The 25496-nt window shown below is 41.7% G+C and overlaps 1 protein-coding gene across 2 annotated transcripts in view; it reads left to right on the top strand.

Moving 5' to 3' along the window:
- MSH2 (mutS homolog 2) overlaps positions 1–14479 on the top strand; it is a 54505-nt gene extending 40026 nt beyond the window's left edge. The window contains exons 11-16 of one of the 2 annotated variants that reach the window (XM_068940067.1): positions 2800–2897; positions 4301–4546; positions 6187–6259; positions 6680–6927; positions 10874–11046; positions 14029–14479. In XM_068940067.1, the coding sequence (XP_068796168.1) occupies positions 2800–2897; positions 4301–4546; positions 6187–6259; positions 6680–6927; positions 10874–11046; positions 14029–14199 (1009 nt within the window). In that variant the 3' untranslated portion in view covers positions 14200–14479. Of the gene's footprint in view, positions 1–2799; positions 2898–4300; positions 4547–6054; positions 6260–6679; positions 6928–10873; positions 11047–14028 lie in introns of both variants that reach the window. The other variant, XM_068940066.1, reaches the window with a different exon arrangement.
- The last annotated feature ends 11017 nt before the right edge of the window (positions 14480–25496 follow it).

The raw sequence follows: 25496 nt of genomic DNA, 5'->3' as shown, positions 1-25496 counted from the left end.
TTTCAAACTACGCTCCAGCTAATGTTGGTCCTGTGCTTTGGACTTCTGTTTGTGTCTCTGTAGCTTAGGCTATTTAAAAATATCACTCTGAAGGCTAATTGCCTTGATGTTGTTTCAGTGCCTCCTTGTCCAGAGAACAATTCTGTCACAGGTCATCCATGCAAAAAAAACCTACGTTTTTTTGTTGTCCTAGAGGTTTTTTTTTTTTTTTTTTTTTTAGAAGGAGCGTGGACTGCCTCAGTCATCAGATGTTTCACTTCTGTACTTCATTATTTTTACACAAGAAAGTAAAAAGTTGCCTTTGCAGAATCACCGTAGAATCATGGCATAGCTTGGGTTGAAAGGAACCTCTCAAGGTCAAGTGGTCCAAACCCTCAAGAGCCATCTTGGAAATTAGATCCATCTTCAAAGTTAGATAAGGTAGTTCAAGACTTTGTCCAGCTACCCATCATCCAAGGATGAAGATTTCACAAGTGAAAACTTTCTTAGCAGATCGGATCAGAGTTTCCTTTGCAGTAGCTTGGGTCTTCTCCGTCTCATTCTTTTGCTGTGAACCTCCAGGAAGACTTGGACCAAATCGTCTTCAATTAGGTAGTCTAAGGCAGGATTTGGATGCTCATTTAAATTCTCTTTTCGAGGGTGGAAAAAACCCAGCGCTCTTAGCTTATTCTTTGAATGCCATGTGCTCCAGCCCCAAATCATTGTGGTGGCTGTCTGCTGGACTTGTTCCAGGTTCAATGCCTCTGAAACCGGGGAGCCCAAAACCAGACACAGTACTGCAGATGTGGTCTCACAAGTGCTAAGTACTGGGGGAGGATCACTTCCCTCAACCTGCTGGCTGTACTCTTGCTAATATAGCCAGAGTATATGTGGTTGGCTGCCTTTGCTGCAAGGGGTTCGCTGATGTCTCATGTTCAGCTTCTTGTCCTCCAGGACACCCGACTCCTTTTTTGTGAAGCTACTCTTTAGTCATTTGGACACCAGCCTGTACTCTTTCGTGGCGTTATTTCATCCCAGGTGCAGGACTTTGCATTTGCCTTTGAAATTCCTGTCAGCCTGTTTCTCCAGACTGTTGAGATCCTGCTGAATGACAGCCCGGCCCTCTAGCATATTGACTGCTTCCGTGAACGTGGTTTTGTTCACAAGCTCACTGAGTGAGTGTTTGAGAGTGCATTCTGTCTCGTTGCCCAAATTGTTAACAAAGGTGGGAATAGTATCGGCCCCAGCATCTACCCCAAGAAATGCTAGTAGTAACCAGCAACCAACTGGATTTTGCATGACAGACCTGTACTCCTGCAGCTGGACTGCTGGGCTAGAAAAAGCTGAAATCTGCTGTTGTGAAATCAGTGTGTTACTCTGCTGCTTGTCCTCCTCGCTTCCCTCAGGTTTTTATACTCTTTCCATTTCACGGTCTCTATAGCTAGGGTTACCGCCAACCTTCAAACCCCTGACAAGTTCCTCCTTGTTCATGAGTAGCAGATCCAGAAGGAAACTAGTCTTTAAGTATGCTGTGTGTATCGTGCACGTGTGCTGAAGTGTGCTGTGCGTAATGTACAAAAGAGTTAGAAAAGCAGAGATTAATACATCATAAAGTCTGTTTCAGGCAAAGAAACTGTGCTACTGTCACTTCAGATACTACAGCTCCTGCTGGAGTTAGCATTGGAGAAGTGAGTTTATTGAGAGAGGTCTTGATTGACATACCCGTATGAGTAGTACATACGGGGCAAGGTTGATATCAAGCAAGTGCTATTATTAGTGACTGTAATCTTGTTAACCACTTACTTTTGAAAGCAATAAATCCTCTGCATTGGAAAGGAGAGCAAGCATCACATATTTCAAAAGAACCAATATGTTGGAGTATTTCACGTGAATTTACTTAAGTGAACAAAAAAGCCCTTTACCTTTTACTTCAACATTTATTCAGAGGATATTTTCAAAACATCACTGAAATTTAAAACAACTCTATTTTCTTCTAAAAATATTATGAATCTAACTAATAATTAAGGTAAGCTTTCCATAACTGAGAAAATGGTACTTAAAACCTCTAATGTGAGTGTTATCTGTTACTTTCCTAAGGAGGAAACCCGTGGGTCACTAGCAAGACAGGGTTCTCTTAGTTTTCAGCTGATATAGTTGATCCTGCAGTCTGCAATAAAAGCACAAGGCTGACTTCTCTTTGTAGTATGAGTACACTATTCGTGTGTTTCATAGTCAGTCCTACTGCATCCGCTCTGAAAAGAGGCGAGTAGCTTGGAAGAATAAGTACTTGTTTAAATGTCTTCTTGATTTCGACTTACCTTTTTTTTGGAGATTAGAGCCTATTCTTGGTGATAGTGGTTCACTGAGGCTTTTACTGAATGAAAGAAGGCAAATGCCTTCAGCTCTGATGAGAGTCTGTTATAGGAGGCTGGGTCCTCAGTTGCCCAGTGGCAAGTTTTCCTCTGCCAGCTCTAGCATGTGCCACGTTGTGTTGCAATAAATACTTTAAGACCAAATTCTCACATATAGCATGTCCATAACAAATATACTGTAGTATTTTAAGCGTGGTTCTATTCAGAGATGCTAGAATTGCTGGTTTGGCCCTTGTGGATGATATTCAACTTGGAATTAATCTTACTTAACGTCCTGGCTTGGATGACTCTTAGATTAGCTGCCTAGTGGTTCTTGGGTTGAACCCTCCTATTAAAACACTTGGGAATGACTGGGTCTGACTCATGGATGAAGAGGCCAAAAGTTATGCGTTATAGCAGTGAAGACAGAGAACATCACAGCTTCTAAATATTGTGGTTTTATTCACAGCAAACTGAGCTCCGTCAATGAAGAATATATAAAGAACAGAGAAGAGTATGAGGAGGCTCAGGATGCAATTGTTAAGGAAATCATTAACATTGCTTCAGGTGAATATGGCAGTATTACTCTGTATTGCAGTATGGAATGCTAAGAGGACTTGTATTTTTTTTTTTTTTCCCCTAGTTCCTTCTATAGAGAAGGACCGTAACCTTCCCCAGAGAATTAGTGTAAAAATGGTTGTTGGCATTTAAACAGTTGTTGAAAGCTTGAAATGTGTTGCAGTCTTCTATGGTCAGAGCTTTTCGTGGTGTTGCTGTAAGTACGCGGTGATGCTATTAAGCTAAGGACAAACCCATTAAAGATAGGAAAACACTTTTTAGTCTGAGGTATTAATATATTTAAATGTATTAAGTTACAGTGGAAATCTTCATGAGCTTTATGAGCTGCTGTCATGGTAAGGAATTTGCTTGATAAGTATGTTACAAAATCAGTAGCTGATAAGATCTTTTATTTTCCTATCTTGGTAATTTTCAGGTGGTGTTTTTTGTGTATAACATACTAAGGTTTGTATATTTATGTGGAAAGCTAATTGGTTATTACATCGCAGGATTAGCTACAGTATGTCATCTGTAAGTACCCAGTGTGTTTAAAAGCAAGTCTGCTGCTGCTAAAAGCTTCTATGGTGTGCATTCATGGACTTAGAAGTACGTACATGTATTTAAAAAGCATTTTTCTCCCTCACCCCCAGAGGCAATGTAATGGAAAAGAGACTGGATCATGTGTGTAATTCATAAATGAAAGCAGCTTAGTCATCTTGCTGTGCTATACCTAGCCAGTTCAAAGAGATGATGTCAGAACAGTAGGCATACTTTATACAGCGAGGACTCTTCTTTCTGCTGATCACTAGACACCTCACGATACATACATCCCATTTGCCACTGTTAGATGCTTTGCTTCTACAGACTCCTGTCCCTTGACCTTTTTAATAAAAAAAAAAAAAAAAAAAAAAAAAAGTACTGAACATCCTGGACCATCCAGGCTTGTTGCATGATATCACAGGCACGGTGTCTTACCAACCTCTCCATAACATCATTCATACAAACTTAAATAGTTGCACAGTGCTATCTCAATTGCCTTTGATTTTCATGCACATCAAAATTCATTGTATTATGGGGAAGGAAATTTGTAGGATTTGCAGCCATCTTGCAATTCTTCGCATTTCCTTTCCCATATTAAAATAAGCGGTTTATCTATGTCTAGTGTTAATGTGGAACAATCCACGTGGCCTCACCTGTTTCTTTTTCCTAGTCTGATGTGGAATCTCTCTTGCAGTCAAAGCATGAGAAGTTTGGGGTTACATTACTCACAGATGACGACTGCCAACTTGAGCAAAACTGAGTTTTAAGGCAGATGAATTAGTTAACTGTGTGGGTTGAATGTAGGCTTTAAGTTATCTTTTCAGCAAGAACAATCTTTACTATGTTGAATTTGTTTCTCTAAACAAAAACAGGTTATGCCGAGCCAATACAGACAATGAATGATGTGATAGCTCAATTAGATGCAATTGTCAGTTTTGCTCACGTGTCAAACGGAGCACCAGTGCCGTATGTCCGTCCTGCCCTTCTGGAAAAGGGTCAAGGAAGAATTGTGCTGAAAGGTTCCAGGCATCCTTGCATCGAGGTGCAAGATGATGTAGCCTTCATCCCCAATGACATTACGTTTGAGAAGGGCAAGCAGATGTTTCACATTATTACTGGTAAATGTTTATGTTACCTTTTTCACTTGTCACTTAGGTTCTAAATATTGTAAGTATTTCCAATAACGATACTCTTTGCTAAAAAAGTAACTCCTCTATCAAAACAATTTCTCTCATCAGCAAAGGATGAACAGCTAGTAGGTTATTCACGTATGCGTCTGTGGGATAAGATTTAGCCCTGGGAAAAAGGGAAGGCATTTATAAACTATTATTACCTTTTTTTTAAAAAAAAAAAAAAAGCTACAATGTTCTTGTTGAATGTTTCCTTTGATATTGGATATTGTGCGTGCTTGTGCGCATATGCCATATTTCCCACCTATCAAACTACTAGTCGTGGAATTAGTTGTTACAATTGTAGTTATAGTATGCTGTTTGGAGAGGGTGATCGCTAATTTAAAAATAGTCATTTGGGAAGAAGAGAAAACCTGCTTGTTAGGATACTAGGAAGAAGAAATTAGTCTTTCCTTAATAGGTGTATTTTTTGCCTTACTGAAATGTCACTCAATGAGCCAGGCAACCTCAGGAGTTAACAGAATCTGAACCTACTTAGGTGCTTTGGAAAATTCCACCAGGCGTCAGTGGTACTGTAGCCATGTAGGCACATTTTGTGGGTAGGATTTTAAACAGTCAGTTCATTAGAGTTAATATTTTTTTCGTTTTAAAGGGAGTTTTAAATGCAAAATATGTTTTAATGAATGTACCCTTTTTTCCCCCTATTCTCTAGTGCAATTAAGATAAATTTTACTACATAGGAAAACATTTTTAGTATTTATATGTTTAACTGAATTTTAATTTCCATCCAGATGTCCTTGACACACATTCTGAGTAGGAAAGATCTTACGTTAGAGAATAGTTAATGAACCACCTGTTACGTAACCAAAAATAAAAACTAAGAATCAGAATAAATGCATGGTAATATGCATAACAGCTAAAGTTATGAACTTGTTTTTTTTATGATTAGCAAAAACCTAAAATTGGTTTTAATGAACAGCTTTTAGGAAAACACTTTGTTTCATTTGTACTCCTGTTAATTACTCAATATCTTTGTTTTTACTGATTCATAATCCCTTTAGATTGTAATTTAAATCACCACTTAGCTTACCCTGTCTGTAACTAAGATATTTAGTTTTTACAGGCAAATTTTAATTGTTCTTTGATATGAAAGCAAATTATTTTCATTCTTAAACAATGATACTGATAACTCCTAAATGAAAGCTTATTAGTTTTAGGTATGAGCATGTTTTTTAGATGAGTGGTTATGCTTTGGAGAAGTTGTCACACAACTTACGAAGCTCCTCATACCCGTTTCTTTTTAAAAAGCATCATTCAGTAATGTGTACGAGCAAGCCATTGTGGTAGTAGAGCTACATGTTGTACCTGTTATGAAAGGGTAGCAAACTTTCCTGGCAAAAGAATAAAGTTTAAATGTTGTTTTAATTTAGAACCTGTTCTCCTTCTAATGTTAAAAGACGATGTTTTGAATTCCTTTGGAAAAATTTCTCCTTTAGGCCCTAACATGGGGGGAAAGTCAACATACATCCGACAGACCGGGGTGATAGTTCTTATGGCCCAAATTGGATGTTTTGTACCATGCGACTCTGCGGAAATAACCATTGTGGATTGTATCCTGGCGCGGGTAGGAGCTGGGGACAGCCAGCTGAAAGGTGTGTCTACTTTCATGGCTGAAATGTTAGAAACTGCATCAATCCTTAGGTAAGCCCTGTGTTTATGTAATTTCATTGATTTGAGCTGATGGTGAAACGACATGTTCTAAATACGATGCAACATAAGATTTTTCTCTTATGTAGAGCAGATGAGGGGTTGTGACCCAAAATGGAGGCTCTCGAGTCCTTTTTAGCAGGATCATAAGTTCTTGAAGTAGCCTTTTGTTTATTTCAGTGATCATACAGAGCTGTTACCAGGAGGCCCAAGTTTAAATTGGCCAAAGAAGCTCTAACTTTTGGAATAATCTTTGTGATGCTGTTTGTGTGCTTTATTCATATGTTGTTATGTAAACAGGAAGTGTATCTGGTATCTCTCTTATGCTCTTTGTCTACAACATAACTTGTATTGCTCGAATATTCAGAGTTTATCCTGTTCTCAAACTTTATAAAATGCTTTCCTGTTTTTAAGGACTGCATCAGAAAACTCCCTGATAATCATTGATGAGCTGGGAAGAGGAACTTCTACCTATGATGGCTTTGGCTTAGCGTGGGCTATTTCAGAGTACATTGCTACCAAAATTTGTGCTTTCTGTATGTTTGCTACACATTTCCATGAACTGACAGCGCTTGCTGACCAGGTGCCCACAGTAAATAATCTACATGTTACCGCTCTGACCAGTGATGACACACTCACGATGCTTTACCGTGTCAAGGAAGGTAAGACTGTGTAAACTGTGAACAGGGTAAATTTTATTGCACTCTGAGACAGATGGGAGGAAATCGTAATGGAAAAGAACATGAAAATACTTCGTATGCGGTACTGCAGCTTAGTTTTTGTCCGAATACAACGGGCGGGCTCTTCTCTATGGGTAGAGAACTTGTATGGCAGGATACTCTCTTTTTTTAGAACAGAAGTATTCCAAATGTCGTTATTTCCTGTTTTCCTACATCAGCCATCTTTACCTGCTGCTATATTTTTGCTTTAGTTTTTCTTCTGGAAGAATCCTATTTTTAGTAAATCATAGAGAAAAGATTTATCACCTTATTTAAACTGTTCTTTTAAAAGAAATGAGTGCAAATTACATGTACTGACAATTATTAAAAAATTGATGGATATTTCACTATAAAGAGGCTTGGTCACTGAAGATGTTCCCTACTTATGCAATAGTATGATCTAGAAAAAAATCGTAAGTTTAATTTTTAGGAAGTGGCATCATAGTAAAACAACAAGTAGCTTGGTATTTTTTGAGTGTCAGAAAACGCAGACGTATTTTATTGGAATCCTTTTGTGGATCCAGTGATTCCTTTTGGTATTAAATTACGTAATTTTTAGACGAGCGTAAATTTCATCTGTTAAACTCTAGTAGGTGGTTCTTCCTGCTTCCCTGTATCCCCAGTTGTTTGTTCTTGCTCCTTTCAGCAGAAGCCTGTATTTATGCCGTATAAAGTGGGGCTGTGTAACTGGCTTGAAAGGTCTGGTCGTGTATGGGATTCTTAATTTAGTTGTCAACTCTACAGTGATTGTGATGTTCCTGTAAGAGCATTTCAATTGGGTCTCCTGCTGGTAGTCTGATTTTTGAATTGGAATGTGTGCAGAGTACTACTACGCTATATTTTCACTTAAAACTTCTCCTAATTGTCTTTTTCTCAGTTTCACTATGAAGGAATAGGTTAGATGACATTCAGATAGATAAGAACATAGTTGCTGTAGAACACGGTGGCTATGCTGGATCAGATCACAATTTACCTGGTGGAATAGTTGTGTCTCGAGTAAGGAATAACTATTTGAGGAGTCAGGCTGTAAATCTTTTCTAAGATAATTATTTCATATCATCCGTTCTTATTAAGGCTGAGGAGCTGGTCCTTGTCTTATATCATGAATCCTGAAAACTGATGTTTATATCCTCTTAATTTAAGATTTACTCTTATACATGCAACTGCCGAACCATATTCCTTGATTTAAAAAAAAAAAACTGTTCTGTCATTTTGACACGATACCAAAAATTTGCTTCCCTTGCCCGGTTCGTCGTAATAACTCTGACTTTTCAGTTCATTTCCTCTCACGTGTATGAGTCTGAAATTTGTCTAATGTGCTGTCCACTTATTACATATTTATTATGCTTTAAAGGATAACTTTTAATAATCTTCACAGGCTATCACCTTACTATGAACTTTCTCTAGATAACTGTTAAATGTGTCTTACTGTGTGCTGTTCTGAGCCTCGTTCAAATGGCACCATGCTGTTTTCTTCCTATGACATTGCTCATTAACTGTTTCTTACTCTTTTTCATTTCTTCTGGTTTTGAATCCATGAAATGTCTTCACTTCTTGCAATTTGATTACTCTTAAAACTGCTTCTGATTTTATATTCACTCATGACTATAGTCTTGCATTTATCTTTCTGGTATCCTTCCCTCTGAAGCTAGGAGACTGCTCTGAACACGGGGAATCAAAGCTTGACCAGAAGTACTGCTCTCTGCTGGCTGTACTTCCAATCTGCTTGAGACTGATCAGAGAACCTCCAGCCGCCTCAGTCTCGTTTTCTCTTAGTATGGTGTCCTTGTCTTATTTTGAGCGCTTTTTTCCTGAAAAATGGCCTCTGTTCTTTCTGTTTCAGCACTTTTGTTGGGCAACGTCCAGACTGTTTCTGAGCTGCAAGTCAGCGGCCCTGGTAACCAGCAGCAGAGAGGCAGTGTCTATGGCTCTTGAGTAGTTTGCATGAATGTTGAGCTCCTTCTGCTAAAGGCAGACTCGAAGCCCTCTGAGTGCCTGGCTCAAGTCAGGGCTTAAAACAGGCTCTTACTGTGCTCGGAACTGAAGAGTAGAGCCATAAATTGCCACAACCAGACACTTACTGCATTGAAAATACTCAGAGTTTAAGTGTCTGGAGGTGGTCAGTATCTCCAAACAAGCCTTGTTGTTACCTTTATTTAGGTGCCTTGTTTTGAGTACTTAAAAAATAAAAATAAAAAAAAATAGTATACAGTAAATCTAAACCTCCTCTCCTCTAATGCCTGGATCTTTTATAGAAGCAACTTTTAAGATTAAAAATAATAAAAATACTCCCCAAATAGTTGTGTGAATTCTCTCTCTTCAGTTCCTTCCCACTTATTTATTTATTTTAAACTCTTATCGGTCTGCCCATTCTGGTCCTTGCTGAAAACTCTAGGAAGCCAGGCCTCATATTATTCCTCAGTCAGTTTTGCCATTTTTAGTGATATGCATGTTTTCTTTGTACATACATCTGACCCATTTTCTTCAAAGTGCTATTGAGTATGCAGACACAATAGTTTGTATCTATTGACTTAAATCTCTGTCAGGTGAAATACAGTATTCTGAAAGCTTCACCTTAAAATACCTGGTCTCAAGTTGATTGTCTTTCATACAAGTTTTTGGATTTAGTGTTGTGAGTCTTCCCTTTTTGAAGATATATATTGTTAAAGCAAGGATATAAAGAGAGGCAGCTCAGATGCAGCTGTTCTGAAATGAGTTTTTTGTTTCAAACAATTTGAAATGTATAACTAAATCTTAACAGCATGAGGGAGAAGGACTTTCTATTTAGCTACCAATGTCTTCAGAGTAAGCCTCCAAATTCCTTCATGTTTCTGAGAACTTGCCTGTTGTCATACTGTGTTCACTCTGCAACTTTCATACGATATTTTCATTCCTTTCTTCGTGCTTTGAGTGTGATGGAATCAGTGGAAGAGGGCAGGGACAGAATATTTCTTTTCGAGGCCTCTTTTCAAGATTCTTTCAACAGAGACTTGAGTTAACTTTGTATTAATGTAAAATCAAGAAAACTGATTTCTATTTTAAAGGAAAAAAAGAAAGTAATTTCCTTTAAGAAACCAGAAAGAATACAGTGCTAATAAAATAGAAAAATATCTAATGCTAAATTGTTTCCTTTGCCTATATTATGGTTATTCAGTATTTAAAAGATGATTAGTTAAGTAACATTTTAAATATATAATTCAACCAATTTCCATTCTTGCTGGAGACCAGAATTGAAAGGATGTAATAATATTTGTGGGTGGCCTTTCAGAGATAGCAGTATAAAGGAATGGAGTTGAAAGATTGTATCAGAGGAGATCTGATATGGAAGTGAAAAGGATTTTATGTAACTATATAATTGACATGTTATAAGCAATTGTGAGAACTTTATAACAATGTTATAAGCAGTATATTAGTTGAAGTAAATACAAAGTTAAAGTTGAAAGGTTTTGATATAATTAAAACTCCTTTTGGAGACTAGGGAGCTATGTGATACTGATGTAAATTCAGAGGAGGACTGAGTGTGTGTTTGTATAAATTTGGTGCAGGTGACTATGTTCTACAGACTGTGCTAAAGTACTTCAATAAAAAAAAGTTATTCAATTTCATTCATTCTCGTTTGCTTGAAGAGTCTTCCTTTTCTTTGTGAAGTGCTTTTGGAGCTTTACAATTACTGCTCCGAGAGAGCTTGATTAAAAAGAGCACTTTCTTTAGCCTATTATCAGGTGTAGTCCAAAAGGTAGATCAGAAAATATCCAGAGAACTCAACCATATTAAATGCTCCGTTCTTCAGAACAGAATTAGTGCAAGTTTGTTCATATAATCTTTGTGTGTTCTTATTATGCCTTGAGAATTCTTTACAGATTTTTTTTTTTTTTCCTCCACCTCCCAGGTGTTTGTGACCAGAGTTTTGGAATACACGTAGCGGAGTTGGCAGCTTTTCCAAAACATGTAATAGAGAGCGCGAGAGAGAAGGCACTGGAGCTGGAGGAGTTTCAAAACATTGGCAAATCAAAGGAATCTGAAGGAGAACCACCAGCCAAGAAACCTTACAGAGAAAGAGAGGTTTGCTAACCTTTTTTTTTTTTTTTTTTTTTTAAAGCTGGAGTAGCCCAAGCAAAATGGTTTTAAGATTCAGATTCCCCCAGAGCTTGAGGGTAAAAACTGTAATCCCATTTTTCCCTTAATGAAATGGTTTAGTTATGAAGCTCATGAGGAGCTGAAGAGACGTTCAAGGATATAGTGAGTTTTGGTTTGGACTTGTTTCAAGTTGACATACGGAAGAATTTTATCTAAAAACTTAACCGTTCATGAGAATTAACTCTTTTTTTTTTCTTAAAGAATAGTAAATCAGTAGTTAGTATGACTGGTAAGAACTGAAGGCATATAAGGGACCCTATCTCCAGCTGCCCCTTGGGTTTTTCCTTGTGCCATGAACCAAAACCAGAACTTTGTATTCTTCTCTTTCGTTGGCTATTTAGCTTGTGTACTATATTACTTGGGACTTTTAAAGTTTGTAGTTCTTGGGTTGATTGTTGTTTAGATTATTCTTGACTCTGCAGGTAGGCTGCATCTGTTCGTGCTCCCCTTTTTGAGGGCTTATTAGCACTAATTCCTTGAAGCTCAATGTGCATCTGTTCAGATCCGTTAACATCAGAAAAAAGCTGAGTGCACAGCTTTCTCCTTTGCGCCCTTCCCTGCCCCTTCGAGTACTAAGATATCCCACCAGCTGATCGTAAGGAAGGGCCTGGCAATTTGGACTCTGGCATCTACAAATCAGACATTCCTAAGTTCTTCCTGTTTAATGCGCAGTATGTGAGAATTTCAGCTTGGTTCTCTCTATTCAACTGTGGAGGAAAAAGTTCTTGGCCTTGCACAGGCTCCAGGCAGAAACTGAGGAGGAAATCCACACCTTGGCATAGATCTGAATGTGTCTGCCTCGCAGACTTTGCAGTCGCATAAATCCATATGAGACTCTTCTGAATTTTTGAATGATCTTTCTTTCCTCCTCTCCATTTTCTCTTAAAAGAAGTAGCAGGTAGTGTGAGGGGAAGATAATAGCCAGTGGGAAGCTTTCTCAGAATAGCCTGTGTCATTATCTTCTTTCTGGATCAAAAATCCTCAGTGACATCCGCTGCAGCCTCCTAGGAAATCTACATGCTCTCTTTAGGCTCTTTACCTTTATGCATGCCCATAACTCTGTTTACAGATCTTAATTCTGCGTCCTGGCAGCCAGCCTGAAACTTTTCAGCTTTGTAACTCGTTAATCCTTTCCTGTAGATCAGTTGCAACCTTGGTAATGCTCCAGGATGTGGAAGCCTCGAAATGTGTTAGTCCATGTCCAAAGCAGTTTCTACACTTAAGATGAAGTTTTGCTCTAGATAAGAGGCTGTTATTTCATTTTCAGTTGCAGAGGTCCACTGTGTTCGTTCCTGGCTCAGTAGGTGGATCTGATGCGTGTTGGGGATGAGCAGATCTGATTTTCCCTTCCTGTTGGTACCAGGAGGAGGGAAAGCAAGCATTTGGGGGAGTTTTGCTTCAAAAGCTGTGAATAAGTAGTATGCAAAAACGCAGAAGACATCAGTTATTGGTAGCAGTGGTCTAAATTCACACCACTTCTTAAATGTATTTTAATGAAAATACTGTTGCTATAGGTTTGCCTCAGAGTTGAGGAAGGAAGGGACACAGGGACTTATAAGCAGCCCTGAAGTCTGTAGGTATCAGTCAGAGGGGCATACGCGCAGCTCCCCACTGTGACCTAGTGAAAGCTTCCCTGGTGCATGCATGTGCACCACCAGCATGGGTCTCTCTTCTGCTTTGGTCATGTTCAGTTTGCATCTGTTGTGGCCTATCAAAAAGGGTAGTCTCTCAGTAGTGATGGTGCTCTAAAGTTGTGAGAGAGGAGGGTTTGTTTGCCCTCTGTTGTATGTTTTTCTCCCCGGCTACTGCAGTTGCTTTACTATTATCTAGCAAAGTTGACAAGGGAATGATGTAATGAAAAAGTATTTTTCCCATCAGTTGGATCCAGTCGTAATGAGGGTTATCATCTCTTAATTTGGTATAAATCACATTGATGTGGCAAACACTTCTGACAAATGCAGCATGGTGTTTCATGCTTCAGTATTTCAGAAATAAATATTTCATAAACTCTGCAGGCAGTAAAATGGCATAGCTTTAGATGTCTTGCTCAGGCAATTTGTTTATATTCATTAACATCACCTTTAGGAAGACAGATGTGCTATTATATTTCGAAGTGTCTTGGAGACTTCTGCAATGAAAGCACACTGCATTAGCCCTAAATGTTAAAAACGATAAAACTAAGCAGGCTTTGTACTAGAGTCCTGGAATGCAAAATAGACTGGACAGAATTCTATATTCTTGGCAAATGGTTTCTAATACGGAAATTCTGCACGCTAATCATAGAAATGTTTGTTCTTACAGTTGAATTCAGATTGTTTAGAAGTTTCCCTTGGCCTGTTTGTGTAAAAGCATATGTGCAAAGCTTAATTATCATCTGTTCTCCTTGGGGATGGCCAGTCTCCAGTTGCTTGGTAACAATTTGTTCTTTCCTTTTGCCTATTGAAACATTGGTTTTGATTTACAGTTCATTTGAAGAGTAACTAGTTTGGGTAACAGAGCCGCTCTGGTGCTATCATTGCCAGCACTGTTCACCTAGTGTGGTTTTGTATAGGAATTAAATGTGGAATATGCCTAGGAACTGTGTTAAATGTTCCACTAACAACTATTTCTGCTGATCAACAGCTTTGCTTATGAAAGTTTTTTCATAACAGTTTTTAACAGTTTTTTGCTTATGAATCCAAAGCGGAAAGAACTTAATGCCAGTAACTGGATTGTCCTGGTGGTGAGAACGTGATGGCAAGTGCAGAAGTAGTAGTCTTTTGCCTGCAAAAAGTTTCAAGTGCAGAATAATACTTTCTTTTGTAGAATTTGGGAAAATCCTTCTTATAAGCTAAACATTCTTTTTTTGTGTGTGTGTTTGTGTTGTGTGGTTTTTTTTTTTTTTCCCCTCTGTTCCCTCCATTTCAGGAAGGTGAAAAAATAATTCAGGATTTTCTTTGTCAAGTGAAAGCATTGCCCCTGACAGACATGTCAGAAGAAGACATCAAAACCAAGCTGAAGCAGATGAGGACTGAAGTGTTGTCGAAGAACAACAGTTTTGTGAATGAAATCATTTCACGAACAAAAGTTACGTCATGAAAGATGTGAGAAGAGGATGCAGCTCTTGAAGGGTTTTATGTTAAAGAACTATTATTTTCTTGTCTTGTAGTTTTTCTACTTCATGATATTTTGTACTGATTTAGGTAGGCATTTTTTTCTTGAACTAATTATTTTGTAAAAAAAACAAAAAAAACCAAAAAACAAACAAAAAAAACCAACCAACCAAACAAAAAACCCTCTGAGCACATTCTGTGGCAGATTCCTGCTTTATTTGTGATCGTTTGTGCCCTTTTAGTTCAATAAAATTCTTTTTCGTTATTGAGAGAATTGTTAACTGTACAAACAAAACACGCTTTAACAGAAAGTGTGCTTGAAAGCATAGCAGTTCAGATGGCATACAGCTATCACGGGCTTGAAAAGCAACAGCTTTCTGCCATGATTCTTTTTCGTGTGATGCAATTACACCCATTAAATCAATGAAGTTTTAGTAGTGCTGTATAGTGCTCCATTAGGAAAAAGCATGTGATCTCAGGGATTAGTCATAGAATCGTGTGTGTACATGTTTGGAGCTTGGGCAGGGAGACAGAGTTGTTGTGTTTTGTTTTAATGTTTGGACAGGTAATGTTTGACCCAAATATACTAGAGGCTGCTCTTCAGGTTGGAGTGGTGGTAACTCTGTTATATTGACACTTTTTTTGTGTGGTTTTGTAATGTAGAGAGAGGCTTGGATGAAGTTACAGTTTAACTTTTTAATGCTTTTCTTCTCCCCTCCCTTTTTTTCCTTTAATACACTTCTCACATTGAGACATTTTGGAAGCATACGGCGCATGTAGGTTTATATTCTACGGCGCATGTAGGTTTATATTCTACGGCGCATGTAGGTTTATATTCTACGGCGCATGTAGGTTTATATTCTTGAAATTTAGTGCTTTAAATTATAGCTCTAGGATGCTTTACCTGTATTTAAAACTGGCGCTGTTGAAAGATTAGTGAGGAAAAGTGTTTATCACATTGTGACTATAGGAACAAAATTATGCTGAAGATGTCACGTGCAAGATGTCAACTCTTGCTGTGTCCTGAAGCAGGGATTATATCAGTGGGGGTCTGTGCGTGCGCCGGGGCCAGCTGTTGCTATTAAAGCTGTGCTGCAGCTCTGCATCAGGGATTAGTCCGTTACAATAGTTTGTATTTAAACATTCCAGCGATAGTTGTAGAAGAGTTGTCTTGCTCAACTTGTTATTGGATAATCTTTACTTCTAATTAGACTAGAACTTGGAAAAGAAACACGCTCCTCAAAGGAAGAAAATAAAAGTTGGTTTGATGTGAGATTCTGCCATAAGACCTTTTTAGTCTTTAATTTAGAACACAATATACTTTCAAAGACAAAAATAAAGACTTGCATTTGCAAACAGTGCAGTAGATATGTGTATTCAGTAGCTGTGTCTGGAAAGTGTTTGAATGGAAAAATCCATTATAGTTGTATAAGATACAGCTGTTTTGGCAAATTCACCCGGTTCAAGCACAAGCTATTTCAAAATACAGAATTATAGATAAAATACACAATGAGAATCAATTTAACATTACTGCGGAAATTCATATTGACACATTTTTGTATTGGATCATGCAGCTTTAACTGATGCTAGAAACAAGCAGTGCTTGTAAGTACCTGCCATTCCAATCACCTACGACTTCTGCGTATATAAACTGAGCTACCCTTGGTCAGATCAAAGGTGCCTCCAGCTTGGCATCCTGATCCTAACCATAGCCATTAGGGAGTAACCTAGGAATAGGCATAACCGTTTAGAAGCCTTCAGTGGTTTTCTTTTCCAGGAACCTGTCTGTTCTCCCCTTGACCCCATGTGAACTTTTAGCGTCTACAGCGCTCTTGCCCGAAGGAGTTCTGCACTGAAGTACCTCCTGCAAGAACCACCAGTTCCTTTTGCTTGCTTCGTGCCTGATTTCTAGTTACATTTAGTGCTTCTTGTTTTATATTCTCGAGGTGTCAGCTCTTGCCATGCTGGTTGTGATGTGTAAGTACAGCATGCCTGCAGTATCTTGAGGAAATGCTGCTTTTATTTTTGTGTTGCAATTGGAAGCTGATAGAGCTGCTTATGTGAAACCAGATTCCCCCCTCCCCAGGGGTGAAGGCAGTGCTCCGTGCGTTACACAGAAGCGACGAGAACCCTGACTGTACCTGCTCCGTGCAGTACCCTCTCTGTGCCCCAGAAGAGGAGTTCTGCCAAAAAATTAGCTTGTTTTCTCCCACCTCATGCCCTTCAACCTCCACAAGGAAAAAAAGGGCAAGTTAATGGAGTTGTAAGACTTTCCTTCTGCTTGTCCCACCGCCTCTTCAGAGCATAGTGCTGCTGCCAGATATAGATAGGCAAGAGAATCTGGCCCAGAATGGCTTACAGGTAGTGTGATCCTATGTGAGCAGGAGAGTGGCTCCTTTTGTTAATTCCAATAGAGCTTTTCTTTCAGAACTGTACCTATGACAGGAGCAATGCCAGGAGCCTGTCTCGTTATTACAGAGCTGTGCCCAGAATGCAAAGATTATCAAAGCTTCAGAACAAAATAACGTAGCTGTCAAGAAGCACTGAGACCCCTTAACTGTCAGCCTTGAATAAAGTTGCGCTTTTCTCTTTGCTCGTGCGCTCCAGTGTTTGAGAAATCTTGGCGCTGAATGCTTACTACATGTGCAGTGGTCTTAGTCTGTGTTAGAGGAGGAAATTGTAACTGATTTAGTTTCAGCACTGTTAGAGAAGGAAATTGTAGCTGATTTAGCTTCAGCTTAGCATAAGTCTGACTCTTGCTTAGCGTAAGTGCTAAAGTAGATGAAGCCTGCAGGCCTCAAGGCTGAACTGTCAATGGACTCCAGAAACATTGCTAACCATGTGACATTGCTGATGATGCAACTGCAAAACTAATTAAAACTAGCTAACAAAGATACAAAACTAGCTAATGAGGATACAAAGTAGAATGCAGGAGATGAGATGGGATACACCTGGGTTGTGGTTGACCTTTGAGAAGATAAGGGACTGTGGGAAACAAGGACATGGCAACCAGCCTGGGATGTAGGCCAGGACCTATCAGAAGGAGGGAGACCACTGACTCAGTAAAACAAGACTGGAGGAGACCTTCACTGGCAGGTGAGGAATTAAAACTGTAAAGGGTATAATTACCGCAGAATTTATTTGTTTGGGGTTCCCCTCCAGAGGCACCCAGCTTGAGCTGTTACTATGTTGTACTATCATTTAAATAAATAATTAATTTCACTGCTAGATGTATGTGAGACTCTGCTCCTCAGAAACCTAGGGTTGAACTGTTTCTATAGCAGTCTGTGCAGTTATTCTTCATTTAGAAGACTCTTTATAAAGAAAACTGCTTTAGGTGGGGTGAAAGAAGAGAGTGGACATGATCATAAACTAATGGAATTATTTTCTTGTGAAAATGTCATTCAGTCTTGGTTGCTTTACCCGTCTTGATATGCATCTATTACTTTTGGTCTCAGGCTGATTTTGCTTTCGGTCAGCACCAGCCAATATCGAGAGGCATTGATGCCTGTCCATTTCCAAACCTATCACTAGGGATCTATATTGATAGGTGTCAATACCTCTTGTTCTTGAGAGGCATCTATAGCTTTTGCTCTCGGGTTGATTTTGCTCTCAGTACGTACTGATTGCTATCCACATTGACTGTTCTCAATATCCAGACACCTCAAAGAGTGTGTGTTTCCATACATGTTGCTTTGGAATAACATCTATGGATATTGATTGCTATCGGCTGCTTCAACACCTCCGGCAGCGCCAGCGGAGAGTCCGAACTAGTAACCTGGCTGCACTGACCTGACTCCATCCAGAGCTGCTTTGGTGCCTTTTGTTCCCAGGGCGATGCCTATGCAGCATCACCCAGGGAGCTACACGAAGTGCAGCGGACTCGGCCTAGTGCTGTACCTCCATGCCTGGGGAGGGATGTGTGCTTTGAACAAGCAATATGGTCCAAAGGATCAAAAATGGAGCTGGGGTCACAGAATCTGGTCCCAAGAAATAACAAGATTTGTTTACCACAATACAAGTCTTACAGATCTTAAGTAATCTTTGCAAATATTCCTTGGAAGCAATACTCCCTTGATATTTTCAGTCCCACTCCCTAATGTCTGTCTTTGTAGGTCTTTGCTGACTTAAATTTCCTCTCCTTAGTTTTAAGGTGTTCCAACCTTGTGGCGAGTAGTTTCCTTATGCTCTCATGTAATTACAAAGAAGTTTAAAAAAAACAAAATCAAAGTTTTATGTTTTACTATTGAACCCTAAAATTATCAGCACAATGATCAGGACAATATCTGATAATGATTTTAATGCTCTGGCTGTTTCAGCTCTTTTTTTCACCATGAACTAGGGAGGCACAGCAGGAGGGTTCCACTTGTCTGCTGATTGCTTCTCTTTTCATCTTGGGTAGTAACAGGTTTTTTTTTTTTTTTTTTTTTGGTGAAGTTATGCTTTCTGCTTGCAGTAGATCATCTCTTGCATTTGTATTTTGCTATGGCATTTATCATTCGGGGACACTGTGATGCAGGCAATTCACTCACAAATTAATGAAAATAAATGACCAAAAAAAAAAAAAAAGCCTGCCTACTTTGTCCCTGCATCCTGCAAAAAACTGTGTGTTAAAGTGAAAATGATTGGAGATCTACACGTAGAAACACAAGGAGGTGCACATGAGCTGTATGAGGTCTTCCCTCTTTCATGGATGTAGGTCCACGCTGAAACTGAAAGGAAGACTTCCCAACCTGTCAGTTTTTCACAGAAGTCCCAGCCTTAGAGTGCCAAGGGGTGGGAAGTGCAGGAACACTGGCTAGTGGCACTGTGGTGTTACCGTGAGGAGTGCTGGTCTCCCCTCGGTGTAGGTGTTGAACAGGTAGGTCATAGTATGAGATGGTTTGGGAGGGGGTCTGTTTCTCAGCCTCCAGGTAGGAACCACAGCACCTGAGTCCGCCTTCTTCCAAGCCTTCATGCAGCAGGCATGAGAGATGCCGGGGCAATTTCTTAATTTTACGTTAGTTCCTGTAATGATATCTTGGGCACTGCAAAACCAAAGTAATCGACGCAGTAAAAAATGCCCTCAGGCTGGGGGGTGAGGGGCTGCTGGTGCCGCTCTGAGCTAGGGCAGGGCCTTGGCTCTCGGTGCTGCAGCCAAGACGCATCCCTTCATGAGCAGGAGCCCCAGGGAGGCTTTACCATTTCCCTCACGGGCAGCGCTCTCTGCCTCTCCCCAGGCTCCCTCAAAGGAGCCTCGGTTCGTAGCACAGGCTCTCCTTTCTCCTCACGGCCTTGGGGGCTGCATGTGCTAACAGCATCCAGCACTGGGGAACCGAGTGGTTGCTCTTTCTTGTGGTCCTGTGGCCACTAGCATTTCATTCAGCTGATTTCCTTCAACTTAAACAGTCACTTGAGACCGACTATACCTCCTCCTCTGCGGGGATGGGCTGTTTCCTACAAGCGTCCTCTAAAGGGTTAAAAGTAGCTGTGATCACGGAACTTGGGCGCTGGCCCCAAGTCCACAGAAAACAAGTAACACTTAGCAGGTAGGCTATGGACCGTGAGGATTATAAAACACTTGCATGGCTGGTTAGCTTTTTTAAGATGTTAAGTCTTTTGAGGGTGGGAGTGCTGCCGCAATCGATGCTAAAGGCAGTGAGCAGATGGTCCTCTGCAGCTCCTGCAGTGGCCCCTGGGCTCCCACTGCTGGGAGAAGGCACCAGATGTCTCATCTGCACGTTTTGTCATGGTGAAGCCCCCTTTCAGTTCAGTAATGCATCAGACAGAGCAGAACTAAGTTGTCTGTAGCAGATTGGAGTGTTATTCCTGTTTTTCTATTGTACTTTTTCACTTAGAGTAGCATTTTAATGACTTTTTTTCCTCATTGTGACTAGCTTTGTTTTTTTTTCTCTTTTCAGGGAGGAAATTAATTTGTAGAAAGAAAATCTTTCAGAAACGTCCCTTTTTCTTGTAAGGGCTGGATTTTAAGCACAACATGTTATGGTGCAACATTGGTTATGAGAAAACTGCAGTGCTGTTTATCTTTTTGTCGAACAAAGACACAGGATTAGCTCTCAGTAATCTCTTGTAAGTTATATACTCATCCGGTGTGAATTGGAGTAACTGCGTGAAGTAAATGGCTTTTTTTCCTGAGATTATACTGGCTGTTGATTTGACCTGTGGGTCCATGCTAATGCTATTGCGCTCTTGGTAGTTCTCAGTGGTTTAATGTTTCCCTCTTCAGTATAGAGTGTGTCTGTGGATAAAAGTGTAATTTCCTTACAGGAAAGGAAGACCTCAGAAGCTGATGAACTTCTTCACTGTTAGAACTGCAAAGTTTAGTTTTACTGATTTTTAAGGAATCCCAGCAACGTAGTGAGAGCTGCCTTAGTTAGACGATCAGACATTGGCTTATTCTGTGCATTGAGAAAGAATAAAAACATCCAAGACTTTGCTTCAGTACACACAGAGTATACTTTTTATGATCTTTCTTTTTCCATTTCCCCTTTCAAGAGAAATCAGATAAGATGCCAAGCTGCTTAAAGTTGTTTTACGTGAACAGGAGTTTTTGCTGTGTTCAAAGTATCTCTTCCTTGCTGTTTTTATTCTAACCAGGTCTGTTTTTAAAAAAAAAAAAAAAAAAAAAAAAAAAGCCAATGCACTGCTCTTTGCTTCTCTGCTGGGGTCCTGGGCTTGCTTGCGTAAGTGGACATGTGGCATCTGCTGGCCTCCTTGTCCCAAGGAGAATCGAGGGCTGGTGAAAACACCGATGAGCAACTGCAGGTGGTTGCAGCCTGAGAGGCTGGAGGCCAGAGCTGGTGACCTGAGGGCCTGGGCTGGCCTGAGGGTAGCAAAGATGTCACAGCAGAGCTGGCCTATCCTCTCCTGCGAGGATGCTGCTTGGTGGGGCTAAACCTCGAGCGGGAGCAAGCCAACACTGCGCAGTGTGTGCCAGCGCCGGTTGCTGTGCCCGGTTCGCTCTGTTAGCATGCTAAGTAGAGGCGATGGGTGTTTCTGAGGGGTTTTGGAGCACGATAACCTGGCTGAGGGCAGTTTGGGACTGCAACCTGCCCTGCACTGAGCATGACCTTTGCTGGTGCTGGGTGTCTCTTCTCCAGGGCCACCGCTCCTGGCCCTTCGGACAAGTCCTTGGGGGGATGCCATGTGAAGCGCTGCAGCTGAACGCTCCGGCAGCCTTTCCTGCTGTAACTGGCAGGTGAGCGAAGATAGTAGCATAAAGCCAAGCTCTTCCCAGGTGCTTTTGTGCAAAGTTCAGGCTTTGATGGCAATCAGCACCATCCCCATCCCCTGGTACTGGTAACGAGTGCCATGAAATTTGTTTCCTTTCCTTGTCTACATGCCATATGCTGGTGTTAATGGCTTGTAGCCCCGCTGCCGGCAACAGGAATATGAGACATAGCAATATGAAATACTAAAATTTGGAAGGGCTCACATAGTTTCTTTGGAGGGAGGGAGGGAGGGGATGTTAATCCTTTGGAGTCCTCAGAGCGGGTTTTCCCCTTTGGGCGCCCTTCCCTTCCTCTGGTTGCAGATGTGCTTGTTCAGGAAGCACTGGTTTTCACTAGCTCTGCAGATACTGCTCTGATGAGCAAATTCGAATCCATTTCCTCTTCCTAGCAGTACCCTCGTTATCTGCAAACCAGACATTTGCAGATAATGTCTAAAAATTTGCTCATTAGCTCTTCCCAGAGGAGAATCACAGAATCGCACAGAATAGTTGAGGTTGGAAGGGACCTCTGGAGATCATCTAGTCCAACCCCCCTGCTCAAGCAGGGTCACCTAGAGCACATTGCCCAGGATTGTGCCCAGGCGGGTTTTGAATATCTCCAGCAAAGGAGACTCCGCAACCTCTCTGGGCAACCTCTTCCAGTGCTCTGTCACCCTCACAGGAAAGACGTTTTTCCTCATGTTCAGAAGGAACTTCCTGTGTTTCAGTTTGTGCCCGTTGCCTCTTGTGCTGTCGCTGGGCACCACCGAGAAGAGTCTGGCCCCAGCCTCTTGACACCCTCCCTTCAGATACTGGTACACATTGATCAGATTCTTCCTCAGTCTTCTCCAAGCTGAAGAGTCCCAGCTCTCTCAGCCTTTCCTCATATGAGATGCTCCAGTCCCTTAATCATCTTAGTAGCCCTAAGAAGAACTCTGTTCATGTTATAAAACAGAGAGTGCTGTCATCATTGTGTTGAGACGTCAAAGCTCTTGTGAATGTGCAGAAATCACTCCTAGCAGCTCCTGGCAGAGGCAACGCCAGCAAAGAGAACCTGAAACCATCTATCTTAATTAGATTACATAGTGTATCTCCTATTCAAATGTAATGAATTTCACTGCTTCAGAGCTGTAAGCCAGAAGTGTACAACGCAGCAGCCAGTCCAAAAAATGTAAGGATGATCTATTGGCCGTCCTGTGTTGCTCTTCCCAGAGTCAGAGAGGAGGCGGCATTTTGTAGCAGTCACATAATTGAACACCTTATTGTGTGAAAATGAATAACGGCTCGTGTCCTAGGGCTGGGGTGTTTCATCCAGATGCGTTGTGCAAGTGGGACAGACCAGCTGTGCTTGCTGCACCATGCAAATGCTATTGCATTTGTTTCCCGAGGCCTGCAGGAGCTGGTCTCCCACATTTACAGCCCGGGACGAGCCATTTTGCTGGTGGGGGACTGTGGAGGCAGTTTTCTTCCACCCAGGCTCTCGTCCGCCCTCTGCACCTGGGAGACCCCATTGCAGCTGGGATCACCAGCCGAAGGGTTCCCCAGTGCTGTCTCTGTTTTCTGCTGACCATTTTCACTGCTTTCTGGCTTGGCTTCCTCTTCTGGCACAAGGTTGCTGTACTGGGGCGAAGCTGCTTTGAAGCAAGGGAGGTTTTAGCTGCCAGTCCAGCTCTGGTCCCTAGGATCACTGCCCAGCTCCTGGGGTTGAACAGAAATGAATCAAACTTCTTGTCTTGGCCTGGAGCTAGAACTGCTTTGTTGGAAGGAATAGCCCTAAAAAGCTTTTAATGCTGGTTATCAACAGTAACTGAGCTAGGCTGCAAGTACTCTTTGTCTGCGAACATGCATTTTAACATAAGCCCTATTAAAAACAACGCATCTTTTCCCTTGGGTTGCAAGAAGCCGTTGCGCACTGCATGGGCATCTCGGAGCAAGAGATGCCCTGCTCATGGGCACCTCTGAGCAGGGAGGGCCTGGCCGCACTGGAGCGGGGGGTGAGCACTGCTGCCTCACTGACTCTGTGGAGCGGAGGCACTCGGGTCCCTGTGGCCGAGACTGGAAAGGCACCTGCTCACACGGATTGAAATCTCTCCTTAGCAACCCTGGACCAATTAGATGCTCTCAAAAAGGCATGTTTTCTTACCTCTGAACATCCATTTCCCTCCCAGCAAAGCAAGGATAGCATTAATCCCTATTTCCAATTGCTTAGCTAGTGATCAGTTCCTAGATTGATGAGCACTGCAAAAATAGGCTGAAATAATGCTAAAAATAGACACTGTCCTCTGCAAAGTGGAGCTCCGCTCTAGCATAGCTGTTAACCTACCTGATTTCGGTACAGTTAATAGCAAGCAGCTGGGTCGCACTCGGCTGAGACTTTATAAATAGAAATCAGGAGTTTGTGACTTTGAACGTAAGCAAAACACGTTGTTAGAACAACTTTCCCTCCTGAAGCAGCCTTGGCGTCTGCCGCAGGCGACTGCGTTAACGCGACGTCGGTTCTCCGGAGCAGGCCCTCTTGGGGCTGTGCTCCCGCTGCCAGCTCCCCAGGTCCTCAAACTGCAGTGGCGATTTTCTCATCACACGTGCCTGGGCTGGGTTGTCCCCTGCTGGCCCGTCTCACTGCTGGGCGAAGAGGCCAACTGTGGCTACGGAAGGGGAGCGGGAATGGGGTGACCCCGGCTTTGCTTCCGCCTCGGCCCTTCTGCGTGGCAGGTCACCTTGTGACGGCCCAACACCGTGTCCCAGGGCCAGGTTTGCTGTGAACAGTCATTGGGGGGAAAACGAAGCTTGGAAGGGCTGACGCTTCTGGTTTTCCTTTAAATAAAATGATTTAGGTGTCACACTCGCACTCTTATTCAATCCTACTCTGCGGAGAGCATCAGTTATTTTAACCTGTATTTTTAGTAGCTTGCAGCTCTATTCGCTCTGCAGATTGAACAGCTCGTCAATAATATATTAGGCTTTGAATGACTGAATTTGTTGAACAGCAGGGGAAGAAAATCCATATTGGGACTTGTCACTTACCTCTCCCTAGGGCAGCTTTGCAGACTGTGCAGTTTAACTGCAGTGGAGAAAAGCTGTATGGTTTGAATTAAATACAGCACCATTTAAAAGGCACGTGTTGTACGCTCAGAGTCTGTCCTCGCAGGCTCAGCACCCGCTTTGCAGCCACTTTAATAATATTCACAACAAACTTTCTATCCACATGAGAAAGCAGGCACGGAATCAGGGAAAAGCTCCCTGAAAGGTGATGCTGCCCGGCGGCTAGAGCTTAGGCTGGGAGCCAGACTGCCAAATTTGCAGACATGGCCTAGTAAAGGGGTGCTAGAAAGACACTGGGGTGACCCTGGAGGGTACAAGGTTCATGTTAGTAATGCTCAGCTGCACTTTGGGGCATTTTTAAAGATTTTAGAGAAAAGATGACAGGTAAAACAACACCACACAGCAGACACCCCCTCTGGCTATGTGGGACCCCTCTTTCCTGGCCAAGCCCTTCCAGCAGGCCCCGCTGCCCGCTGGCTCCCAGCCCCGCCGCTCTCTCCTGGTAATTTATCCCCTGCCCGCTTTGACAACGGCCCCAAAGGCAACGTGGCTGTGTGTCCTCCCCCCAGCAAAGCCGAGGGAATTGCACCCGACCTCCCGCTTCCCGCCTCAAAGCCTCGCTGCTCCTCTCTGCCTTTCCCATGCCCCTCCGAAATTTCCTGAGCCAGCCCTCACCTCCTGGCCAGGCAGTCCTGGTGCACTGGCCCTTTTCCCCACCGCGCTTTTTCTTCAGCGTGTCTGCAGTCTCCTTTTCCCTGTGCTCAGAAGAGAAATGTTATACCCAGAGGAGCCAGCCAACGTGGAGAAAAATGAACTGCAGCCTCGTGCTTAATGTCAGCAGTTTGGCAGCGCACCACCTCTCCTTGTTTTTTGTCAGGGCAAAGATAATTTCTTTAAAACTCTTTAATCAAATTATGCTTTTAAAACATCTTTCCCAAGTCTCCTGTGTTGAAGCTATTATACTTTTATTTACTTGAGCTTGAAGGGCACCCAGAAACACTTCTGAGGGCACCTGAGCCAAACCATTGGCT

Source organism: Struthio camelus, chromosome 3, assembly GCF_040807025.1.
Source record: "Struthio camelus isolate bStrCam1 chromosome 3, bStrCam1.hap1, whole genome shotgun sequence".
In the NCBI taxonomy this organism is placed as follows: Eukaryota; Metazoa; Chordata; class Aves; order Struthioniformes; family Struthionidae; genus Struthio; species Struthio camelus.
Note: the sequence above shows the minus strand (reverse complement) of the source record. Positions and strands in the feature narration are given on the sequence as shown.